Source organism: Chelon labrosus (assembly GCF_963514085.1).
Source record: "Chelon labrosus genome assembly, chromosome: 4".
In the NCBI taxonomy this organism is placed as follows: domain Eukaryota; kingdom Metazoa; phylum Chordata; class Actinopteri; order Mugiliformes; family Mugilidae; genus Chelon; species Chelon labrosus.
Window position 1 is genome coordinate 1,180,330 of NC_140340.1, and position 25,192 is coordinate 1,205,521.

Sequence of the window (25,192 nt, forward strand, 5' to 3'; positions counted from 1 at the left end):
GCCTCCAGACCTCTTCTCCAGACTCCAGTCCTCTTCTCTAGCTCGTCTCTGGTCATCTTATTGTTTTTATTGTTTCTTCTGTAGTCGATCAATATGACTAACTGACCAACTAAGACATGCCGCTGCTGTCCACTGGCTCAATAAAAACTCCACATGTTTGCCTCACCACTTCAGTCTGCAGCTTCGATTGGCCTCTGGTTCATTGGTGACGTGCATTAATGACATTGACCGTCCTTCATGTGTCCTGCTCTCCAGCCCGTACTAATAATCCTGTAACCCAGTAGTTTATAACCTGATGCTGTTCTATTGGAAGGCGTGCGGCTGCAGCAGCGTGCCTTCACGTCATTTACTGAGTTTTAAGAAAATTAATGCACTAAATAAAACCCAACACCTCATCATCTCATCACCCTTCATAGTTTCATTCTTCTGATGGTTTTGATCCGACCAGACTGATAACCTCGGTACCAACCGTCTTTGTTTTAGGAAGGTTTTGTCCTGGACTTTACCTGACCTCTGGCATTTCAGTCATTTTCTCTTCGCTTTGACAGACTACGTAGAACGACGTCGTTCCTACAGCGGACACAACCCCAGTCCTACTCTTGATTGCTAAACAACAGAAACCTTCCGTCTGGAAATTTGCAAATGCTTCACCGTCCATATTTGTGAAAGAACTTGTATCATAGAAAAAGAAAAAGCTCAGTTAGTGTCCTCTGTGTCCTCTGTGTCTCTGAGGGAAGTCAGTTTGATGTGCAGATAGAGCAGACGTTTATAGACGTGCCGGCTGAGTGCAGGCCTTTGGATCCTTTTTTGGATGTGCTGAAGTGGCTCCACTTCGTTATTCCAGAGCTGCCGCAGTGAAAAGTGTTTAATAACAGTAAGAATCTACCTGTTCCGTCTTTAATTCTCTTGTAAACGATCAGAACGCTTTCACAGCTGAACGGTTATTTAGCGTGGGCACATATTTAACTGACACCGTAATGCTTTCCCTCGCCGAGCAGCGTCGGTAATTTGCTGCGAGCCCGGTGTGTTTTCTGAGTCAGCTCTCGGAGTGAAATTGTCTTTTTATTTAAGCTGATTATTTAGATTGTGTCTTTGTTCTGCTTCATTAACCTTGAAAAGCGTCGTCTGAGTATAGTTGCCGTTATCGTTATTTCCTGAGAAAGTCCGAGACGGAGCTGGAGCATCTCCCAAATACAGCAGGAGTGAAACTCAGTGAGCGAGCGTTGCTGCTTTGACCTTGAATATGAAACATGGATTTAGTTTTTAGAGTAAAACTGTTTCTTTCTGATGATGATGCACTGACGACGGCCACTCTGTTCAGCCTCTGAAGTTTGTTTCTGTAACCTCTCCGTGACACTGTGGAGCTCAGTCGAACCACTTTCTGTGACCTTCTCTCTTTACTTTCCGCTCTTTGAGGATGTTTTCCAGCTCAGTCAAGGTTTCAGGGGTAAACAGAAACAACTGAGACTGTCACGGCCCTGTCAGGTAGGAGTAGAGACACGGCTGTATGAAAAGCAAATACAACCTTTAAATGTGCTCTCTTTAAACAGATGAACCAGTCTGAGCTGAGATAATCACCTGTTAGTTACTGGGTCTGTCAAAGTACATCACCACTGGCTTCACGACCAAGATGTGAACAGCTTAATGTGGTTTTAATATTTATAGCATCACGTCTCGGGATCAGCAAACGAATCTGATACAGAATTATTTTTTGATTCAGATTAAGGCTGCAACGACATCGATGGTGTAAATACCTCGATTAGCATAAAAATCAGAGAAGTGAAGCTAATGGCAGTGCTAAAGGTGATGCTTCTGCAGATGCTAATGGTGATGCTAACAGCTAGCTTGTCAGCTCTGCTCTCCATCAGTTTGTTTCTACTCATATCAACCTCTAAAACTAAACCGGGTAGATTCCCATCAACGTTCTGCGGGAGTGTGGTTAGCAACCTTTAGCGGCGGTTAGCATCACAGCCTGAAGGTTGTGGGTTCTAAGCTGCTGTGCTCTCACATAGACATGACTGTTGGGTTCATGTGAGTGTGAATGAATGAATAAATGCTCATTAAACATCAGTACATTAAAATTAAATGAGCCATGTCTGAACAGAGCGAAGATAAAAAACAAAAACGTCCACAATCTTACAAACATGAGGACGTTTCATGAGTTAATAATAAAATACGAGTAGAATTAGACTTGAACGGTTGTTGAATTTTTCATTCATATGTTTAAATATTTATCAGGAATAGTTCTTTCGGATTAAACAACGACTTAGAAATAGTCAATACATTAATTAAAAAATAAGAATTGATGGATTAATTGATTGATTCTTTGCTGCCCTCATTAGGACTGTAGCCTGGAAGCCGGACCAACCTCCCTGGCTTCAGTTACTAGTGGTGTTGGAAATTGATTATGCTCTAATCTAATCTAATCTAATTTAATCTAATTTAATGAGTCAAATTGTTAGGGCGGGGCTTATATGGTGATGGACACTAAAGTAAAAAGTGTGCGTTTGTTTTAAGGCCTGTGTAGAACAACTGCTTTTCAGCTCAACTGCCCTAACTAGACTCCGCCCACTCTCCTCTAACAGTGCCCTGACCTATGACCCCTAGGACCTCGTTATGAGAGGAGACCCAACTCAGACATCTGGAGAATGGCGGTGGACTGACACTGGACACACACCTGCCCAAAACACAAAGAGACTAGTTGGGTTTCTTGGAGATTGTTACACCCCTGAGTTGATTGGATTGCTAGGTTGCCAGGGACAGCAACAACACAACCAGAATAGTGTGACCAGTAGAGGCTTTTATTTCTACAATCCAAACTAAAACTTCAACTAATAGCTGTCAGAGGGAGGAGGCTTGAAGAAATAAAAATACAACCAGCTACCCCAGTGATTTTGGACTACAAATGTGAAGAAGGTGTATGAGCTATCACCTCCCCATCACGTCATTGTGTTCAAACCTGAGTCACACAAAAGCCGAAGAAATAAAAACGGAAGTTCCTGGTTGAACCCCTAACTGAACACATTGAAGGTCCAGGTCCACATCCAGGTCCAGGTCCAGGTCCAGGTCCAGGTGTCAGGTCATTACCAGACTCTAGTCATGTGACCTTCAGGAAAAAGGTTCCTGGTCAAACACAACAAGTCCACATGAGTTTGTCTGAGCTAACTCCAACCTCGTTGTTGCCTTCAGCCTAAAATCAAGTCTTAACAAGTTACAACGGTCTCATAACTTCATAAAAACCACTGAGCCTCAGATCATGACATAGCAACCATACATCAGAGTCCTGGGATTCCTGTGTCCTTTGTTGGTCCAGCCTCTGTCGTCTTTTAGTCTGGTCCTCTCTGTCCCTACAGTTGTTGTGTTAAACAGCTGAGTGTCGTCTCTAACCACACACACACACACACACACACACACACACACACACACACACACACACACACTCAGGCCTACGTCGTTAAAGCTTCCCTGGAGTTTGTGACTGAATATCAGTGTTTTCCTTCGGGCTTTTCTGAAAACCAATTTGTCTGTTTATTAGCGGCGGGGGTTGTGCCGAGGACGACAAGAGAAATTGACGAAGCTGAGGCCGCCGTGTCTTTTGGGTACAAACAAACAGAACTGTGGAAATTGCTGATTTGCCGGATTGTTGCAACGTGTGGTCGAAGGTGACGTCTCAGACTTTACGACCGACGCTGCAGCTTCCACCTCCAGCGATCAGAATGGAGGTTTAGAGACGAGTCAGATTAATGTTAATGAGCAGACAGTGGGATAATTAAATTAGTTATTAACTTCTACTGTTACCATGGAGACAACCAGATACATGTGTTTACATCAGAACATCTTTACTGATGAAGAGGGGCATCACATCTACTGGAAATAGAAGAGAAGAAGAAGAAGAAGAAGGAGTAAGAGGAAGAATATGTTTTCTTCCATCTTTTCCTCCAAACCTGAAAGCTTGAGTAGAATGAATGGATTTATTCAGTCAGTTAATGAAGGATCACGTGATGTTTAGATCAGATCATTAAAGGTCCTGGATCAGAATACGTGGATCATGTTTAAAACTGAACCTGTGGTTCTGGTCAAGACTAAATCTGTAGAGTTGGTGCAGAGGGTGCTACTACTTCCTCTCTGGGTCCGTTGGGATTATTTAAAGTGAGTAATGATCATCACTTCACCGTCTGCAGACAGCTGAGCTACGCTGAGACGTATTTTATTACTAAATGAACCTGAGAGGAGTCTGGAAAGAAGTGAAGGTGTCTCCATAATGTCTCTTATGGATTCTTTTGTATTTTCAAAAGGTTCATAAATGAGTCTCTTCCAGATTAAACCGGTCTGGTCTTTGGTCTTTTCTAGAATCTAACGAGCTGCTGCTCTGGTGATGAATGCATAGATAATGAGTAGCTTCAATCCTTTTATCTCGCTCCGTATCAGGAACCTTTAAATCTTCCTTCAAACTTTCTCACAGCCTGTTTTATTTTATTTTATATTATTTACTTGTCGTTATTTCAGAACGTCCTCCTTCCTCCTGCTCAGAGTTTCACTCAGACTCAGAGACACTCCCACTGAGTGTCCTCATTTATTTTAACCGTCCTCTGCTGATTGTAAATACTCATGTATCACAGTGATCCAGGTGAAATGATCTCCTTGTGCATTTATTTTTATTTTTCAGTGGTTTATTTGATCCTCTACATGAGCATCTTACTCTCCTTTGTTTTATATGGTTGGTTTATTTTATCTGCTTTCAACTGTCACTGTGTGGGAACAACTGCAACAAAACGATTTGCTTGTTGGATCGTTGAAGTAATCTGATTCTGAATCTGAATCTCAATTTCAGTCTGAATCTGAACCTGATTCTGATTCTGATCCTGAACCTGATTCTGATTCTGATTCTGAATCTGATTCCGATTCCGATTCCGAATCTGAATCTGAATTTGATTCTGAATCTGATTCTGAACCTGATTCTGAATCTGATTCTGATTCTGATTCTGATACTGAATGCGTGTGTGAACGTTCAGTTCAGATTACCTGGACTCGCTGCTGATGCCGTTTTTCTGATCTCGTCCTGCAGGACTCGCTCCAGGGATGTCGCCTCGTCTGATCTGAGCAGCAACTTGGTGAGTCCCATGTTGTGATATCTGTCTACATCCACACTCACTGGCCACTTCATTAGGTACACCCTTGAAAGCGCTCTAGTATAAGAGTCCTGCACGAAATCTTGTTTCCATGAAGGTTCTGGTCTTCTGGGGAGTTTAGGTTGTTATCAGGAACATCTGAAGGTCACATGATCAGAGTCTGCTGATGAGTTGAGACTCACCTGGACCTGGACCTGGAGGAACCTGTTCTGATCCTGGTTCTCTGATGATCCATTAATGTCCAGAGACGCCAGACTCAAGGTGTTGGTGAAGCTTCTCGTGGACAGATGTTCAGACAGATGTTCAGACAGATGTCAGATTAGATCTCTACCTTCTGGCTTTGCTCGCAGCACATCTGGAGAAATGATCAGTGTTGTTGTCTCGGCCACAGGAAGTGAGAGCGTACAGACGCCGCTACCATTTATCGCTCCAGTGCCACGTTAATATTTAAAGCGTTTGAGGGGGCGTGACGCCGCCACCGTCGTCTCCAGTGAATTATCCTTTCATAAGTTTTCCGTTCAGACGTCGTTGATCATTGTTACGTGCCACAGACGCTTCGCCGCGCAGACAAAACTTTGAGCCGGCTCGTCCTCGCCTCCGTTCTCGCGGCCTGCAGCGAAGACGCCGCCGTCGTCTGGTCCCATCCGTCTTCCTCGCCGTCATGTCCGCGGCGTAGGAACCCTGAAGGAACACACGAGGAACACGAAGGAAGCTCTGTCATATTAACTCTAATGTGTTTCTCTGACAACGAGCGAAACCCTTTACGTACCGGTCGAGTTCAGAAACCTCCGTCTGTTCAGTTTCATCTGTCTAGAGTTTGGAGACAACTTCTCATTGAAGGATCATTTAATGGTTTCATCCGTCTAAATGACTCGACCTTGCAGCCTGACATCTGTCCAGACTTTGATTTACAGAACATCCTTCATGATTCTCAAGAGACAAAAGACGAGAATCAAACAAACAACTTGAAAAAGTAAAATCCCAGAGATGCTGATTCTCACTGGATCAGTTTTATCACAGGACCTCTGTGTTACCAGGAACAGGGGAGGTCATTAGAGGTGTCAGTTTTACCTTATAAATTATGGACATGGCTGATTCCCTCTGGATTAAGATCACAGATGACCTCTGACATTATTACACATTACCAGAGGTCCCAGATAAAACTAGTCCTGTGAGAACAGGACTGTTAAAAAACATTTAAACTAAACTAAAACCAGGGTTTGTTTCTGCGTCAGTAACACACTGGGACGTGCTTCAGTCTTTAGTTTTCTGTTCTTCTCTTAACAACCACACTTCCAGGTCTGTCTCTAAACGTCCTCCCTTCTTCTCTTTTCCTTCTGTTTTTTTATTTCTCAGCCTTCCTCTCTCCGTCCCGCTGCACCTTTTATCTCCCTCTTTATCTCCCCCCCGTCGTCCCACTCTCTCCATCTCCTGTTTAAATCTACTCTCTTTCTCTCTGTCTTTCTTTTCTTGCCTCCTGATCTTTTCTATATTTTATTATTTCTCTCTGCCGCGTTACCAATTAGTGTGAAAAATACAAAAACCTCAAAAAAAAAAAAAAAACACATAAAAGCCTCAGTTCTCCTGCGTGTGAAGCAGAGCTGGCATGGATCTGGGTCACGGTCGGTGCAAACAGATTTATTTATTTATTTTATCCCTAAACTTTGACTCCCTCCGTCGAGAATGTTACAGCCGAACATTCAGATCATAGGACCGATGAGAATGAGACTGAATTCAGGCAGATGTTTGGAGAAAGTGGACGTCCTGAGACGGGATTAGCTCCTCAGAGGACAGGAACACGCATCAGATATAAAGCTGCTGTTTTTCCCGGCTGCAGTGTTAAACATATTCCAGATGTTTTTATTCAGCTGCTGCTATTTTACTCCGCTGCTTTAAGTTTGAGGGACCAGTGAGGATGAGGAGGAGGAGGAGGAAGAGGAAGAGGTGTGGGGTCACTGGGTCAAGTGATAGAGCAGTTCTCCAATATGAGCTCATTTCCTGCTCATATTGGCGCCGCGTGACCTTCCTGACCTGTGTGTGCCTTTCTCAGATTGACTTCTGCGTCCTCATTTGTCTCCTCTGCGTGTCTCGGTGGACATGATGTCCCTCTGCTCCACCTTAATCATACGTAATCACCTGGAATACCTGTTTGATCCTCGTCGTCTGCCCCCTGCTGGATTTATCCAGGCTCTGCGCTCACTAGCTTTTGGCAGCCGTTTCCAAAATGGCCGCCTTCCTGGAGTATCCAGTTTTTATTATTGCTATTTTTAAGAAAATCTCGTTGCTAATTTAGAAGGTTCTGTTTTAAAATATCATTTATGTTCTTACTGATATTTCAATGTGAATATGTGAATCAACCAATAATTGATTTATACTTTATACATGATGTTAGGGTTGGTAATTTACGTCAGTCGTTCATTATTTCTGCTTCTTTAAACTATTCAAACATCACCTTAAAATCTACATTCATTTATTCCATATTAGTGGAACTCTCTAGATCATATATATTTATTTAGATGTTCTGTCTTTGTCCAAACTAGAAAAGAAAAAGGCTCAAAATAAAAAGGTCACAAAATAATAAAGAAAAAAAAGCCCAATGAATCAAATATGATTGAAAACACATTTATTTTTTGGATTTAGTTTAAAGTGAAGGGATGAAGCCGTCGTTATCTAACTCTGAATACTAAATCTCCAGTGATACACCAACTATAAACCCAGCAGCTAATAATGATGAGCATGAGCACGGACTAGAGAGATGTTTTAACCCTTTTACGAGGCCTTGTGATTAATGAGCGTGCAGCCAATCAGGTTAATGGATCCTGTTATCTGTGGCTGTGTCAGGATCTCAGTGGGATAGTAATGACTGCTCTGGTTTCGTGGAGCATCTAATTCAATCAAGAGTCCATTACTTCCTGCTCGTTCGACCCCAGTGGTCTCTGCCGGCTGCCTCTGCTTTCTCTGCCTCTCTCTGTGAACAGTAGGTCGACCTGTCACTCTCTATTCATATTATGCTGCAGCATGAAAGAGTCTGTGTACAAAGATAAACTGCAAATAGAAAAGTGATTCAATTCAGTTCTGTCCGACATGCAGCTGTTTCAAAGCTCCTGTATCATCGACACTTCTATACATGCTACGACTGTATGTGTGCATCCTGACAGTAGATGAAGAGAACACAATCAAACTAATGAAACAGAAATATTGTAACTAAATGTTTCTGGTAACAGCTGATCAGTGGTCTACAGCAGCTTGGAGGAATTTTACCCCATTCCTCAGAACAGAACCACTTCAGTTCTGAGATGTTGGTGGGTTTCCTCACATCAACTGCTTGCTTCAGGTCCTTCCACAACATTTCTATTGGATTAAGGTCAGGACTTTGACTTGGCCGTTCCTAAACATTCATCTTGTTCTTCTTTAACTGTTCTTTTGTAGAACCACTTGTGTTCTTGGTTCTCGTTGTCTTGCTGCATGACCCAGTTTCTCTTCACATTCAGCTCATGGACAGATGTCCTGACATTTTCTTTTAGAGTTCACTGGTAGAATTCACAATTCATTGGTCCATCAATGAGGACAAGCCGTCCTGGTCCAGATGCAGCAGAACAGGCCCAAACCAGGACATTAGCACCCCCATGTTTGATGGAGGGATGAGGTTCTGATGCTGGAATGATGCAGTGTTGTTTCATCTCATTTAAACCAAACTATTCCACTTTGGTCTCATCTGTCCACTAAACATTGTCCCAATAGTCTTCTGTCTTGTCCACATGATGTTTAGAAATGTTCTTCTTGGAGAGCAGTGTCTTTGTCCATCACACCATGGTTGTTCAGTGGATTCATCAACATTAACATTAGCCAATGAGAGAGAGGCCTTTAGCTGCTTAGATGTTCCCCTGGGTTCCTTTGGGACCTCTCAGACTATTATGGAGTGATCTTTGTTGGTGGACCACTCCTGTGGAGGGGAACAGTCGTCTTCAATCTGTCTGACTGTGGATTATTTGTGGGTTCCAAACTCTTTAGAGATGGTTGTGGAACCTTTTCCAGCCTGATGAGCAACAACAACTCTTTCTCTGAGCTCCTCAGAAAGCTCATTTGTCCACAAACATGTGTTGTGAAGATCAGACTGAGACAAATCCCTGATTTATTGAAACTAAACCAGGAACTGAACCACACCTGAGTCTCATCACATTGATGGAGACACTTCTGAACACATGGACTCTGATTTAATTCTAGAGGAGCACCTCTCTGATATGTAATATTGGCTCAATGTCCTCATTTTCAACAAACTGATTGGGTTCTCTTTGTCAACTTTCAGGACTTGTGTGAAAATCTGTTGATGTCCTCTAGAGACCAACTGTCATGAACGGATAAGAACATTTCTGTCACATTTGAGTGGAAACAAAGAGTTGGACTGAACTCTATTTTTGGATTCAGATAAACAAAGAGATTTTGAGGTTCAAATTGATTTTGATTTAAAGGATCCAATAATCATAAACAACAGTTGAGCAACACTCTAACACTTTTACAACTTTAATTAGTTCTTAGTTACTGGATTCGACACCGTTCTCTCCGGTGTAACCCTCTTGCTCTCATGAAAATCGAACTACTCAAACGATCCGTCAACGCTCCCACACTCCTTCCTCTCTCTTGATGAAAATCTTTCCTCCGTGTTTGCTCAGTTTGCTGCGGCAGAGTTGCTTTCATTTGCCTCCTCAGCTCGAGAGCCACTTCCCTCGTCCCTGAGTGTCTGTGGATATCATCTGTCCATTTCCGGATCTTTATGAGGTCTCTGGCTGCTGGGAAATCACATTAGAGGGAGGACGAGAGGAGGGTGGGGCAGATGTGAATGGAAAGACAAAGAAAGACGAGCAGAAAAAACAGGGCGGGCCGACTGAGTGAGAGGAAGACTGACGGCTGGAAGAGAGACTTTCAGATTAAAGTGGCTTTCAGGCAAATAACATCATAAAACTAGAGAGAGGCTGTTTTCTTTACCTGGGCTTTGTTTTCCCTGAAGGAAACACCGTCCACCACTTTGGTTCCTACCCCCAGATCCTCCATGACGATAGCGGCTTGGAGCGTCGCGTCATTAGCTGGTTTAGATTTATTTTAGCTAGTTTAGGCTAACATGTGCTGGCCAAAATTGGCAACTTGAGGTTGGCTTTACCTGGTTTAGATTTATGTTAGCTGGGTTAGACAAACATTATGTAGGCTAATGTTTGCTGGTTTAGGCTAACTTTTACTGGTTTAGGCAAATATTAGCTGACTTATTTTAATGTTAGCTGGTATAGGCCAACATTTTCTAGGCTAGTTGGCTACTGGTTTAGGCCAACATTTATTAGCCAAAGCCATCATTTGCTGACTTAGCCTAAAGTTGATATTAGCTGGTTTAGATTTATGTTAGCTTGGTTAGGCTAACATTATTCAGGCTAAAGTTTGCTGGTTTAGGCTAACATTTACTGGCAACTTTAGGTTGACATTAGCTGGTTTAGATTTATGTTAGCTGGGTTAGGCTAACATTATTCAGACTATCCTGGCTGCAGGTACAAAAATACATTTCACTGTGCATTGTACTATGTATAACTGTGCATGTGATAAATATCTCTCTCTTGTCTCTCTTGTTTTATCTATGATTGCTGTGCTAGGCTAATGTTAGCTGGTTTATGCTAACGTTTGCTGGCGTAGGCTAAGGTTGGGTAGTTTTGGTCAACATTAGGCTCGGCTTGAATCACTTTTTTTAAGTACCTGTTTCATTTGGAAGGGATTTTTTTTTTTTTTATTTGTATAAGTTTGTTTTCCTCTTGTCAACATGTCTCTGCTCAGTTCATAACTCAGTTCACGTCCACAGTAAATGCAGCTAACTAGAGAGAAACATCTGCCAGGAATGTGAAGATGAACGTTTATCCATATCTGCTGGTTTGTTTCTGTTTGGTGTCTTCTTCTGCATCTTTTGGTATTTGTTTCATTTTTGACGTTACAGTGCATAATACTACGACCACACTTCAGACTCTGCTTTCTTTCCACAGTGTGACGGCTGCTTTGATCAATTCCTGATATTCCTAACTACTGCTGGGCTGAGGTCATAATAACAGAATGTACGTGTAGTAAAAAACTAGCGGCGTTAAAAGGAATTAGTGTTAGTACATTAAATTTGTCGACCCTGGTAGAAATGAAAGTTTGATTCTGTGGAGACGTGGAGTCGGCATCCTTCACATAGAAATATTTATTAGATAATAATAAAGTCATGATGTTTTGGTTCTTGTGACCTTCACACACGCTCTCATCCAGCAGACGCTTCATGGTTTATATATGGCGGCAGAATGAATATTTTTGCTGTCATGAAATCAGAGATCGCTGCTGCCTCTTCAGGTCTCTGGGCCAAGGCCGGGGCAGTTAAGCGGGGACGACCCGTCCCGTAACCCCATAAAGTGTCCCACGCATGGACACACAAATTACACGTCATGTGAGATGCACGCGGTTTCTGAATCTCCGCCGTGCACCGCTCTGTTTTCCTTCCACCATCATGTATTCCCTGTGGGTGTCCCAGGTCAGTGTGTAATATAAATGAGCCAGTCAAGGCTAATTTAAGCAGCGGGTAAGCCAATAAAAACCAGATCGCTGCTTGTGCCCTGTTGGATTGGTTGAAATCCCGTTTGTAAATAGAAGCGTCTGACATGCTGACAATGTGCCCGCGGTCCTCTTTAACCCTTTAAATCATGTCAGGTTTTATAGTTCGGGAGCAGAGGGGACGGGTTGCTGCAACCTGGACGTCACTTCATGTCTGGATTGTTTTTAATGTCGCTGCTGGGAGATGTTAAGAATCCAAACTACCTGATTAGGGTTTAAAGGATGTCTTAAAGCTAGAGCACCTGTGTTGTCATGGTTACAGTAATAATCATCTAGTTATGTAAAAATCCCACGTTTGATCTGAAAGCAGGCGGGTCACGTAGTTATGATCTGTCTGCATTAAAGCAGCTAATGAGTGAATTCACTTAATTAATACCAAAATACAGGTTTGAAGGTTTGAAGGTTTGCTTAAAGTAGAAAGTTTGTATCAGTGAACAGCTTAATCATTCTCCTATACAACTGTAGCCTTCAAACTGCATGTAGGTGCCTTTCATTGACGTCCGTTCATCCCCTCATCACCTCATTCCAACCTGAGTTTTGCAGAGATGCAGCTGATGAGGAAGAGACGCGTCTGCAAATGTAGATAAACTCCAGCTCCGACACTGTGACTCACAGCGACAACATGCTTAACTCAAAAAGAAAAAAAAAACTCTACAAACAGTCGAGATGCGGCTAGTTTAGGCTAACATGTGCTGGCTTAGGCTAAAATTGACAAACTGGATTAGACAAACATTATGTAGGCTAATGTTTGCTGGTTTATGCTAATATAGCTGACTTAGGTTAATGCTAGCTGGTATAGGCCAAAATTTTCTAGGCTACTTGGCTTCTGGTTTAGGCTAAAGTTGACATTAGCTGGTTTAGATTCTTGTTAGCTTGGTTAGGCTAACATTTTTCAGGGTAATGTTTGCTGGCTTGGGCTATCTTTGGCTAGTCTACTCTAAAATGATCTTGTTTGGGCTAACATTTACTGGTTTAGGCAAATATTAGCTGGTTTAGATTTATTTTAGCTAGTTTAGGCTAACATGTGCTGTCTTAAGTTAAAGTTGGCATCTTCAGGTTGACATTAGCTGCTTTAGATTTATGTTAGCTGGGTTAGGCAAACATTACGTAGGCTATTGTTAGCTAGTTTATGCTAACATTTACTGGTTTAGGCAAATATTAGCTGACTTAGGCTAATGTTAGCATGGTTTAGGCCAACATTTATTAGCCTAAGCCATCATTTGCTGGCCTAGCCTATGCAACTGTAGCCTTCAAACTGCATGTAGGTGCCTTTCTTTGACGTCCGTTCATCCCCTCATCACCTCATTCCAACCTGAGTTTTGCAGTTTTGATGCAGCTGATGAGGAAGAGACGCGGCTGCAAATGTAGATAAACTCCAGCTCCAACACTGTGACTCACAGCGACAACATGCTTAACTCAAAAAGAAAAACAAAAAAACTCTACAAACAGTCGAGATGCGGAGCTCCGAGCGCCTCGGCCAACAAACCATGAAAGTTGCTTGTTCAGTGTCGTGAGCAGAAAGAAACCAGAACAAACGTGATCAACATGGAGGACACACTGTCCTCAGGGTTTTACTTCCTGCTCCCTTCAAATGAAAACAAACCTAAATACAGTCAGGCATCAAGATGAACGTCTTTCCTCCTCTAATTGACACCCTGCAGATTTACTCTAGTTTCTGTAATTTAAACCCGGGGACGAGTTCTGTGGGGGGATCTTCTCAAAACAGATCATGAGATGAACGATCCGCCTGCACCAGAAGTCAGAGACAAAGACCTTCATTCAGGATCTAAACAGTAAATCTGCAGATTTTAAACTCAAACTCAGGCAGTTTGTTGTGAAATTAAACTTCAAAAAATCTATTTCTACTTTGAGCAGAACAGTAACACCTGAAGCAACAATGGAGACACGTCCGACACCTGTGCTTTGCTGTAGGAGAAGAAGAGATGAAAGGCGGTGGTCTGTCAGGATGGTTATTGTGTTACACCAGATGTGATCCAAAGGTCTCATCCATCACACGGCTCTTTGTGCTTCAGTCCTCAGCAGGTGATCTGCATATCCTGTTATGGCATTCAAATCTTCTCTGGTCGGCAGACTGGCATTTGAATACGGCCTGAGCTCTGGCTGTCAGCACAAATGTCACAGCTGAGTCTTTTGCCGTCTTTTGTTTTCCCGCGTCTGTTCTCTGTGAGAGACGCGACTTTGTGTGAATTATGAAAAGACAATAACACATTTATGAAGTGAAACAGCTGCTTCACGTCATAACTGGTTCAGTGGAGACGGAGCGGCTGAAAACCGTCAGTGGTGATAGTTGTTGTGTTATTTTAGCTAGTTTAGGCTAACATGTGCTGGCTTAGGCTAAAATTGGCAACGTGAGGTTGGCCTTACCTGGTTTAGATTTATGTTAGCTGGGTTAGACAAACATTACGTAGGCTAATGTTTAATGGTTTAGGCAAATATTAGCTGACTTAGGTTAATGTTAGCTGGTAAAGGCCAACATCTAGGCTAGTTGGCTACTGGTTTAGGCTAAAGTTGACATTAGCTGGTTTAGATTTATGTTAGCTGGGTTAGGCTAACATTATTCAGGGTGATGCTTGCTGGCTTAGGCTATCTTTGGCTAGTCTACTATAAAATGATCTTGTTTGGGCTAACATTTACTGGTTTAGGCAAATATTAGCTGGTTTAGATTTATTTTAACTGGTTTAGGCTAATGTTAGCTTGGTTTGGGCCAACATTTATTAGCCTAAGCCATCAATTGCTTTCTTATCCTAAAGTTGATATTAGCTGGTTTAGAGTCATGCTAGCTTGGTTAGGCTAACATTATTCAGGCCAAATTTTGCTGTTTTAGGCTAACATTTACTGGCAACTTTAGGCAAATATTAGCTGGTTTAGATTTATTTTAACTGGTTTAGACTAATGTTAGCTAGTTTAGGCTAACATTTGCTGTCTTAGGCTAAAGTTGGCAACTTGAGGTTGACATTAGCAGGGAACCATAGGCAGCTTGCAGAATTATGAATGGCATTTGGATAGCATGCACGTAGCGTGTTGATGGGGCCAGGACGGCAGATCAGAAACGTGCTATTGCATCATCAACATGGCCGCCGTAGTGAAGCATATCAGGACAGGAAGTCCATCCACAGTTAAATGAGTAATGAGTTTACGTCAGCTTTGCATCAATGATGCAGGGACTTGATGTCAGTTATAAAATCTAACGTCCCTTTGCATTGCATTGAGTTTTGTTGCATCATGTAAACACTGTCGTCGTCTTATTGACTCTTTTTTGTTCTGTCTCCGTCGTCCCCGTCTGTCAGAGGACTGTCTCTCGTTCTCGTTGCCCTGTTGCTTCAGTGATTGCCGTCACTCATCCCGAGCTGCTGCACGTTGTCTTTTTGTTAAAGCAGCTCAGAAACGGGATCCGGGCGGCGTTTCCTCAAGCTGTCGTCACGGCTGCTCGGCTGAATTTCAAAATATCGTCACTGTTTAATGACCGTGGGCTGAAAATATCTAAATGGCATGTGTCAGCAGCCTCATCTCTTTTCTCTTCTCTGACCTGCGACCCCCTCCCTCTCTCTCTCTCTCGTCCTGCGATCACCGTGGACGTCAACAGAGCCGTCGTGCCGTCGTCTAATGAAGGCCACGCCGCTCCGCTCAGCCCACAGTTACATGTATTGTAAATGTATTCACCCACACGGCTGCGTTTGGTCTGCGATTCGTGTCTAAGCCTCGCAGTCTGCTGCCGGCCTTTGTAATGTGACACTGGCGCTCGTGGGGGGGAATCCTTGCATCTCTCGACGAGAAGCGCTGAGAAGGAGCAGCGTTGATCTCGGTCGCTGAACGGATTTGGATCGGCTTTCATGGTCCGAAGGTTGAGCAAGTGACTGAAACTTGTGTGGGATTATTTAAACGTGTAACTCAGAAAGGAGCTTTAAAAATAGAATTGCAGAGATTTATTTCTGCTCCGAAACAAAGAAGCCCGTTTCCTCGCTTCTCTTGTTGCTGTGTTTTGATGTAAGAGCCTCAAGGAGTGTCATTGCTATGGGGTGGGGGTGCCTGCTCTGGTCTAGGTGGGTGCTACATGTCTCAGTAACATCCACACCAATGAATGCCAGGTCCAGAAGTTTCCCAGCAGAACACTGAACTGTCACAAGATGGTCATAATGTTGTGGCTGATTGGTGCACATGAGGAACATTAGTGGGGTCAGGGCAGCAGATCAGAACCAAACCTTAGGACCTTACTTCACTGTAGCTCCATGTCTCGTTGTGTCTTCCTCTGTCTCTTTGCAGACACTCGTCCAGTCAAGTGTGCGTCTCTCTCTCTCTTTCTACTTTCTCGTCCAAGCTTCATTTGTGACTCAACCACACACAGTCAGCCTCTTCTGAGTGTGTGTGTGTGTGTGTGCTGTAAGCCTGGCTGTGTGTAAGTGGTTTTGGCAGGCCGGCCTGTGTGTGCAGGCAGCACATGTTTTCCGCTCTATTTGTGTCTGAGTTTGTGTGTTTGCCCGTGTGTGCATGCCAGTGTGTGTGTGTGTGTGTGTGTGTGTGTGTGTGTGTCGGAGTGGACTCGCATATTGCTTTGTGCTTTGTCTGTCCATGTGTGTGTGTGTGTGTAGCCCTAAATAAATATGACAAGGTCACTACTGTCATTTACCTGTCAAAACACACACACACACACACACACACACACACACACACACACACACACAGCAGGGTGACATGAATAAACATGAACAGACACACATCCATCCTCGTTCATCAGGACTCGAGCTGATAGTTTAAAAGGTGACGTGTTCTTTTTCAGTTCTTTCTCTTCAACACACACAAACACACTGACAACATGTAAATGTTAACCAGACTATGGAAATAGGTTGGCCTTGGAGGTGAAACCTGATTGGACGGTGTAAAGATGGACGGTGGAGCAGCTCCTCTAAAGTGAAGTCAGATCAAGTAGAGCTCCCCCTGGTGGCTGGCTGCAGAATAGGTCATAAGCTCCACCCCCTCCATGTTTGTGGGCGGGACTTGCATCAAACTAAAACACTAAAATACACATCAAATTATGTTTTTCAAGGTTAGTTTCTGTCATTTTAGGTAGTTGATGTAATGTTGATGAATGTTCAAGTGTCAATTGTTTGGATAAGTTTCATTTTAGTTATTTGACGCTGTAGAAACAGGATGTGACATAATGTTGCCATGACAACTGCCTCGTAAAGCAGTCCTGTAGTTGTAAAATAAATTAATAAACAAGTCCAGTGTCTAATCCATCATCTCCTTGTAGCAGGTGGAGGTAGAGCAGAGCGTAGTATTAACTAATATAAAACATGAGTGAGTCTGGAGGAAGTGTGGGCGGGGCATCAATATCACGGCTCCACGTGGCTCCGCCCTCAGACTGTACTGATCAGACTCTGGATCCAAACTCACAAGATGGCGCCGCCCGTAACCCCGGGAAGATAGAGTCAGTTTGACCAATGAGAGGAAGAGGAGACGTGGTGTCCATGTTTATATACAGACTATGCTCTGGACCAATGAGAGGAAGAGGAGACGTGGTGTCCATATTTATATACAGTCTATGCTTTTAGACACACATCCGTCCTCATTCATCAGGACTCAAGCTGATAGTTCTTTCTCTTCAACACACACAAACACTGACAGCATGTAAATGTTAACCAGACTATGGAAATAGGTTGGCCTTGGAGGTGAAACCTGATTGGACAGGAGGTCAGCCGCCTTCTACTGGATTTGATTGTAGTAGAAATGATTACACAGGCACATCTGAAGCTAAAATACATTTACTTCTAATACTACTACTACTACTACTGTTTTACATTTACTTCTGTCTCTATTTCTTGTACATTTGTCCATATACAAAATTTGTAAATTTTTGTCATACTGTTTTATTTTATTTTCGTAATTTTTTTATTTTATTTACTATTATTAGTTTATACTTTTAACTTTATTTTAGTGTTTTTTCTGTGTAACTAAGCTACTGTGACCAAACAGTTTCCCTTGTGGATGAATAAAGTCTAATATCTCAGTCACTGCTGCGACCGATCTGCAGGTAAAACGTCATCAACATTAGAGCAGCTACAGACCAATATTATCTCAGTCTGTTCATTATTTTCTGCGTCTTTTGGTTAATTCACCGCCGCCCATAACATCAGGATTTAAAAAGTCTGACGCAGAGAAGAGACGAACTAAAGCAAAGACACAAGAAAGAGACGATGGAGGAGACGCCGCAAACGTCTGGAACCTGTGAGACCGTTAGTTTGGAGGAAATCTCTTTCTTTGAATCTGAAATATCTTTAAACGAGTCAAACTGACTGAGCAAACCAGTCGCGATACTCTGATCTGGAAATTAATCAGTTAATTGATGCGAATGAAAAAGTCCGTCCCTGAGAGAGGACTGACCAGCTGTCGTCACGGAGGAAGGTATTGGTTGACAGGTTGAGACAAATGTCTCTCCAGGAAGACGTCCCAGAGCTGCACTCAGTCGTTCTTTAACGTAGCCGCTTTGACCAGACGGCCGGACTAAAGACAAGACGCAGACTAGATGTGAAACTAGAGGGGAAATATGAAAATCTGTTGTTTGAAAGTGAAACGTCTCTAAATGAATCCTCGTGAATCTGGATGAAATCTACTCAGGAAATCAGCAGCGATACGCAGCCTCATAGCTGACGTGTAGAAAATCATTTCCTGAGCTGTCACACAGCGCCACGCTGCCATGAACCAGACGCCACCAGCTACTTTTAGCTCCAGAGTTTAGTCAAAGTGGCCTCTGCACATTTTTCCCGACAATAATTTGGGGCTAAAACCGCCTTGTGGACGCCAGAAGCTTTAAACCAGGGAGGACTTCATCTGTCCCGCAGCAGCTGTCTGCAGGTTCAGCTTGTGTTTTAAGTTTGCGTCACCGTCCCGGCTCTTTGTCTTCCCCCGTGTAAACCGCTCCGGCATCATTAGCCGTTAGCTGTAGCATCCTAGCATTACCCTGTCCTGGTAATTACAGTGATTACCAACAGAGCCGGCAGAGTGGGACAGACTCGTGGCACAAAATGACCTCCCTCTATGTGTCTCTGTGTCTCTCGCCCACTCTCTCTCTCAGCTGGGCGGCGTGTCAGGTTATTATAAGTAAAGATCTAAAGTTTAAAACAGCTTTTTATCCTCCCTCTCTCTTTGTTGTTCTCCCCTCCCTCCTCCTCTTCCTCCTCTTCCTCCTCTTCGGGCTCTGTTGTCTTTAAATAGCGATGGCGTCAGACAAACACATGCACTGGTGGTGATGTCACTCTCTTTCTATCTCTCTCTCTCTCTCTCTCTCTCTCTCTCTCTCTCTCTCTCTCTCTCTCTCTCTCTCTCTCTCTCTCTCTCTGTGCCCCTCGGTCGCCCCATGCCATGACATCATTGTTCCAGACTCATGTGTTCATCCACATGGACTAAACGCTGAGGTGGAGTTTAGACAGCAACGATTTCACTGAAACGTTTTTGACCAAATGTAAAAAAGTCTGAAAAGAAGTGGAACAAGCTGCAGTTCCTCCATCGTCCACTAGAGGCTCCACCTGTGAGCCATAGACCTCCATGTTAAACAGACATGTCTCCATCCTGATGCTAAAACTGATGTTTCTACAATTCACCTGTTTTAAATTAGATCGAGGATTAAAGTTCTGCAGAATTAAGGGGCGTGGCCTCTTTGATTGACAGGCCGGTGTCCTCACAGGCTGCTAGCTGTCTTTAGCCTCGGCTCCAGTCATGCTCCACCTCTTTGTTGAATCAGCTGGTAGTTAGAAGCAGTCGTTAGATCTGATCATTTCCTGCAGAGTCATCCAGAAATTTATTCAACAGCACATTCACGGTTGAAGACATTTCTACATCTGCTGTATTTCTACTCTTCACTCTATGAAATGAAAACATCTGAAATAGTCTGATCGATTTTATAAAGTTTGGAAAATTAATAATTTGGAGCCTGATTTGATTTTCCAAAGTGTCCTGACGAGAGACGACTGATTATCCAAAGCTGTGTTGTTTTAGTCTAGCGTTAGGGTTCTTCTACAGATTTCAGAACAGATTTATTAGTTTGTTCATTTGTTAAAGTAAAAACTGAAAATATAGATTCTTAAAAAAAATGAACAGAAAGCATAGCTGTTGATCTAAAAGATTAAAAATAATTAGTCCATGTTTGCACGTTTCTGAATTGTGGCAACAACACTCTGCTAAGCTTTTATACACTGACCTCATGGTGAGTCGTGCTTCTGTAAACTGTGCCTTGAAATCAAACAGGAGAAGAAACCCTGCACCAAATAGGTTTTACCAGAAGATAGATGCTGTTCCAAAGTGCTGCAGACAGAGAGTAGGTAATGCTATTAGCTAAAGATCATATTTTGGTGACCTGGCAACCGTCCACGTAACAGTCTGGAAGGATAACGGCTAAAACAGTCCCTCAATAAGCTAGTAGCATAAGGTTGGTGCAGCCATCTCGTTACTAACTAGAGAAATACGCCACTATTTTTTTTGTTGTTGTTGTTGTCGCCTAAACAGGAAACGAGGTCAGAACACACACATCTCTCACCGAGGTCTTGATTTGGAGACATTAACATCTCCTTCTACTCGCAGGTCGTCCCTGACGACGCTGCCGACCGTCGTATGATTTAAATCAGTCGGCTTCCGTTTTAATCCAACCACCTTTAAGGAATGAGTTGTTGCCGGCCAGAATCAATCAGGCCTGCCCACCTGGTAATTAAATCCAACACAGTAATTCACCGCACGGCCGTGAAGCGTATTCAGACGACGTTCTGACGCCTCTGTTTATTCTCCTCCCTCTCTTTCTGTTCTTTCTCTTATAGTTTCTTCTCTTGCCTCTCTTCCTCCCTCTCCATCTCTCTCTCTCTCTTTCTGTTTTATATTCATGTACAGACTCTCTCTTTCACTCTTTGGTCATTTCTTCCGGAGAAATCTCCCATGACTTGCTTTGATATGAAAGACTCCAGTGGAGGCTGATGATCATTAAGAACGAGGACACACTGAGGCGTCAGAGTTTCCCATCCAGAGTCTCCTCCGCGACGTCGTCCTGAAACATCACAGCGATGACGGCAGGGAGAGAGTTTTTTTATTTTAGCAAATGGCCTTAACCGTGTGAAGCTGCAGAGCTTTTTGTACGACAGGTTTGCCTTGTTTCTGTTTAAACTAGGGCTTGTAGTCGACTTCACTGCTGTACCATGACTCTTTAAGCATCATGTGGACTAGTCACTGATCATGTGACCATAACAACATGGCCGCCTCCTAGAAGACAGGTGAGGAGCCCAGTGGGTCATCGGTTCATACTTCACTAAAGATGAAGCCCATACTACCGTGACATGTCAGTCCTGAAATACAACTAAAGTACTACTGCAAAACAGACATGCTAATGCTAACGCTAGCAGAGGAACGGTCCAAATCCTCTGGACAGCAGTCAGTTAACAACTTGACCAAACGTCCTGTGGTAACAGAGAGAAGGAGGCTGCACATCAACTATTTGACAAAGTTATTAGACCTTTAGCTGCTACACTATCCCATCTAACAACACGCTGTGGCCTACTATTAAATGCTGCTGATGGTGCTGAGGTGCTGCATGTTTTTATACAGGCTATACATATCTGTAGAGAACAGTATTGATAAGCTCATGTGTTTATGTTCAGTTCTGTTAGTTGACATTGTTGCTGTGGTTGTAGAGCGAGTTTTTTGTCCTTGATGTCAGTGAATGCACCATGATAGAGATGGTAGTTATGGTAGAGAGTTTACAGAGCGAGAGACTGATGGTGTTTATGGTGTTGACGTGGTCTACAGTCAACAGTAGCTTCAATAAACTTAGAAAAGCCTCCGTAGCTTCTTTATGTATTCAGGTCAAGAAAATAGATTTCATTAGTTTCTACTGTGTTCTACTCGACTTTCACCACATTTTGGTCGACTTTAAAAAATCCGAAGCCGTTCAAGCCATAGTTTTAACTAATTATGTGCAAACCTTTTAAAATATGACCTGCTGTAATTAATTTTCAACTATTACAGCTCCCATTAGTCAAACGCTTAGTCAGTCCAAACCTCTTATGTTTTTTTATTTTTCTTATTGGAGCTGTTGAATCAAATTGGTAGTACTGAATGATGATCAACTACTACCACCTCACCAAACATCCACATTACACTAGTTACGGACTAACGGATAGATTAGAAAAGTGTTGGTTGGTTTACATATAAAAAAAAAACATAATTTCTGCTTCATTTAATTTCGTCACTTTAAGCCGGTAGCTACATGTCGGTGAGGTCTACATTAGGGATGGGCGATAATAATTTCTGGTATTTATCACGGTAACGATAAAAATGACGATAAATAAACACCAATTCAGTCTAATCTTTTTGACTATAATGCATCGGCAAGTTTTATCTGAGTTGTTGTTTTTTTACCGGACTCTTTGGATGAAGTCGATGCTGTTTCTGCATTCTTGCACATTTTCTGTCTTTCTTCATATTCTGGTTTGTGCTTGTGTTTGAGGTGGTGGAACAAATTAGTGGTGTTACTGTCCTTTTTATGCACTATTTGTTAGACCTAAACCTTGCATGTTGTAATTTGCTGCTCCGCATCAGACTTTTTAACCCCTTCATGCCTAGTGTCGCGAATTCGTTTTACTGTCGGTTTGTGCACATTCAGAAAATTCCTAGGAACCTTTTGCAAGCACTAGTTTCTTGTAGGCGGAGTGGTAAGCAAAAACACAAATATTTAATTTCTTTGTATAATTGAAAAATCAATTCAGGCATTAAGGGGCTAAAACCAAACCAGATAATGGAGGTGGAACCTCATTTAGGAACGAGCTCCTCGTTGCCCGGCGTATCTGGTCCGCCTTCCGCCATCGTCAGTTTGTCAATATTCCATACATGTTGGGCTGCGAGTGTGTCGCGCACATATATACGTCATCTACCGGAATTTATCGTTTTTATCGCGGGATGACATATTCTTACCGTGGGGAATGTTTTTGACGATATATCGTAAACGATGAAATATCGGACATCCCTAGTCTACATGAAATGTTGTAAAGCGTTTGTGAAATCAGGTGATAATGGTACGTTGAGTACCTCTCCAGTGTCGAGTCCCCGTAACATGAGTAAAACCAGAGGAACACACGTACACACATGTTTGTACAGGTGTCTTAGTGAGGACATTCATCGACACAATGCATTACCTAGCCCTTTACCCAAAACATGACCTGATTAGAACCTTTACCCTAAAACCAAGTCTTAACCCTCAAACAGCCTCGTAAAGAAGTGAGGACCGACCAGAAATGTCTTCATTCCAACGGTGTAAAACTCCAACAGGTCCTCAGAAAGATAGCTGTACAAGGAAACGCACACACATTTTATCTCAGTGCTGACCTCATGCATGGCTGATTCATGGTTTATTCCCTCGAGTCCATTTCTACAAGGACAGGCTTAACTGAGTGTGTGTGTGTGTGTGTGTGTGGTCGTATATGAGTGGCTGGGGGAGGGTCGGGGGTTTTAAGCCTGTGCAGAAACATCTGAGAGTTTCAATAATTCATATGTTCTGTATTTGCATCTTTCTCTCCTGCTTCCACACACACACACAAACACGCACACACACATACACACAGGGATAAAAAAGCAAATGCATCCACCCATGCAACCAAGCAAAAATGTTCACTCCAGTGCACACAACAACACAGTGAGAGGGTTTAAAGCTCACACAGACACACGGACACTTGACCTCTGCAGAGAACAAAAAAAATAAAAGAAAATAATCCGTCTGAAGGCGACAGTTTGACAGCTTGGCTCGTTCGGCTTCCTGTTTTTTCTCAGGTGGTCTTTTTGAAGCTGAAGCTGCCTCGGCCCATGTGTGTGTGTGTTTGCCCGTCTAGCGTGCCAGACATCCTGCATCTCGTTTGTGACCTACTTCGGCTCAGAGTGTTTATTTTTCATGAGACCGGGAGACGATCGCGGCGCAAACGTAGAGGCGAGAGTCGATGTGTGTGCACGGGAAACGCACAACAACAACAACAGCAGCCGCGCACATCTGTTTGTTTATTCATGCAAACCTCCCTGTACGTCGCAGAGGATGAACCTGGCGGGTGAAAACACACGGACTACGATCAAACTACAAGATGTACGTGTATTGATGCGTATGTTCAAAACACAGGAGAGTGAAGCGTCTCTCTTACTGTTTACGTGAAAGAAAAATGTTTAAAGTATCATCACGTCCATTTCCACGGCCAAATCTGTATTTAATTCATTGCCAAACACGGTTCCCAGTTCATTTTTTAAATCACAGCGCTGCCTTGTTGACTGTCTTCTGAGAAATGATGCTCATTTCCACACCTTGCATGACTCCACGCACGGATCAATGAAACAGAAACAGAGGAATTCTGGACTTTTATTTATTGTCGTTCATTTGTGTTCACCTGTGTGTGCACATAACTACACTTCACTGACTCAAGCCATCAAGGAGTGTCATTGCTATGGGGTGGGGGTGCCTGGTCTGGTCTAGGTGGGTGCTACATGTCTAAGTAACATCCACACCAATGAATGCCAGGTCCAGAGGTTTCCCAGCAGAACATTGAACTGTCTCCTGTCAGTGGTCATAATGTTGTGGCTGATCGGTGTAGGTAGATTGCACTTAAAAGGAAACAACAAAAACAAGCCATATACATAATAGTCAACACAAACACAGATCAGAAAAAGCTAAAGAGTCTCTGATTCTGAGAAGAACCGAGTCTGGCTACGTCAGGTTGAAGAGGACGTGGATTTAGAAATAATATTCTAATCATTTTCTTTTCTATCCTCCCACAGAGAAGAGAAACCGGAGCCAGGACCAAGCCCCACCCCTGACACCAGCTCCACCATCCAAACGCCCCAGAACCCGTCCTCCCCTCGCCGGGTTCTCCACAGGGTTCCCTGGTGTTCTGGAAAGCTCCTTGCGGCTCGGGGCCCTCGGACACTTCATGCGTCTCCCAGCGGCAGAGTCCACCCACACCTCCACCCACAACACCACCACCACCTCTACCATGAGCTGTGAACAGGAGTTTGGAGACGGGGCCACGGGAGTCACGCTCACGCTGCGCCTCCTCATGCACGGGAAGGTGAGGAGACGAATTATAAAGACGTCAGCGAGACACGAGAGCAACACATGTGTATTCATCCACAGCTGAAAAAAGTTCTGTTTCTTCCTGTTGGAGTAAAATTGCGTCAGCTCACTAATTCACAGAAGCTAATTAAAAATGAGAGAGCGTGGCTCCAGGAATGAACTTGTTATTCTAAAGAAGAACAATGACACAAAAACTACAAATAAAGAAAGAGGAGAGTGTGCTGCTAAAGCAAAGAAACAAACAAAATAAATCTAACGTACGCTGGAGGATTTATAATCTACCAACTAAAGTAGTTTCCATCAGTCAGTGATTTCAGATATTTTCTAAACGGAGCATGGACATGACTCC

General features: G+C 43.1%; 1 protein-coding gene across 1 annotated transcript in view; it reads left to right on the forward strand.

Annotated features, from left to right (window-relative positions):
- Window positions 1-25,192, forward strand: part of LOC311486864 (poly(rC)-binding protein 3-like) — a 123,519-nt gene that overhangs the window by 38,536 nt on the left and 59,791 nt on the right. The window contains exons 2-3 of the mRNA XM_084542882.1: window positions 5,066-5,111; window positions 24,549-24,838. Coding sequence (XP_084399008.1) covers window positions 24,701-24,838 — 138 coding nt within the window. The 5' untranslated portion in view covers window positions 5,066-5,111; window positions 24,549-24,700. The remainder of the gene's footprint in view (window positions 1-5,065; window positions 5,112-24,548; window positions 24,839-25,192) is intronic.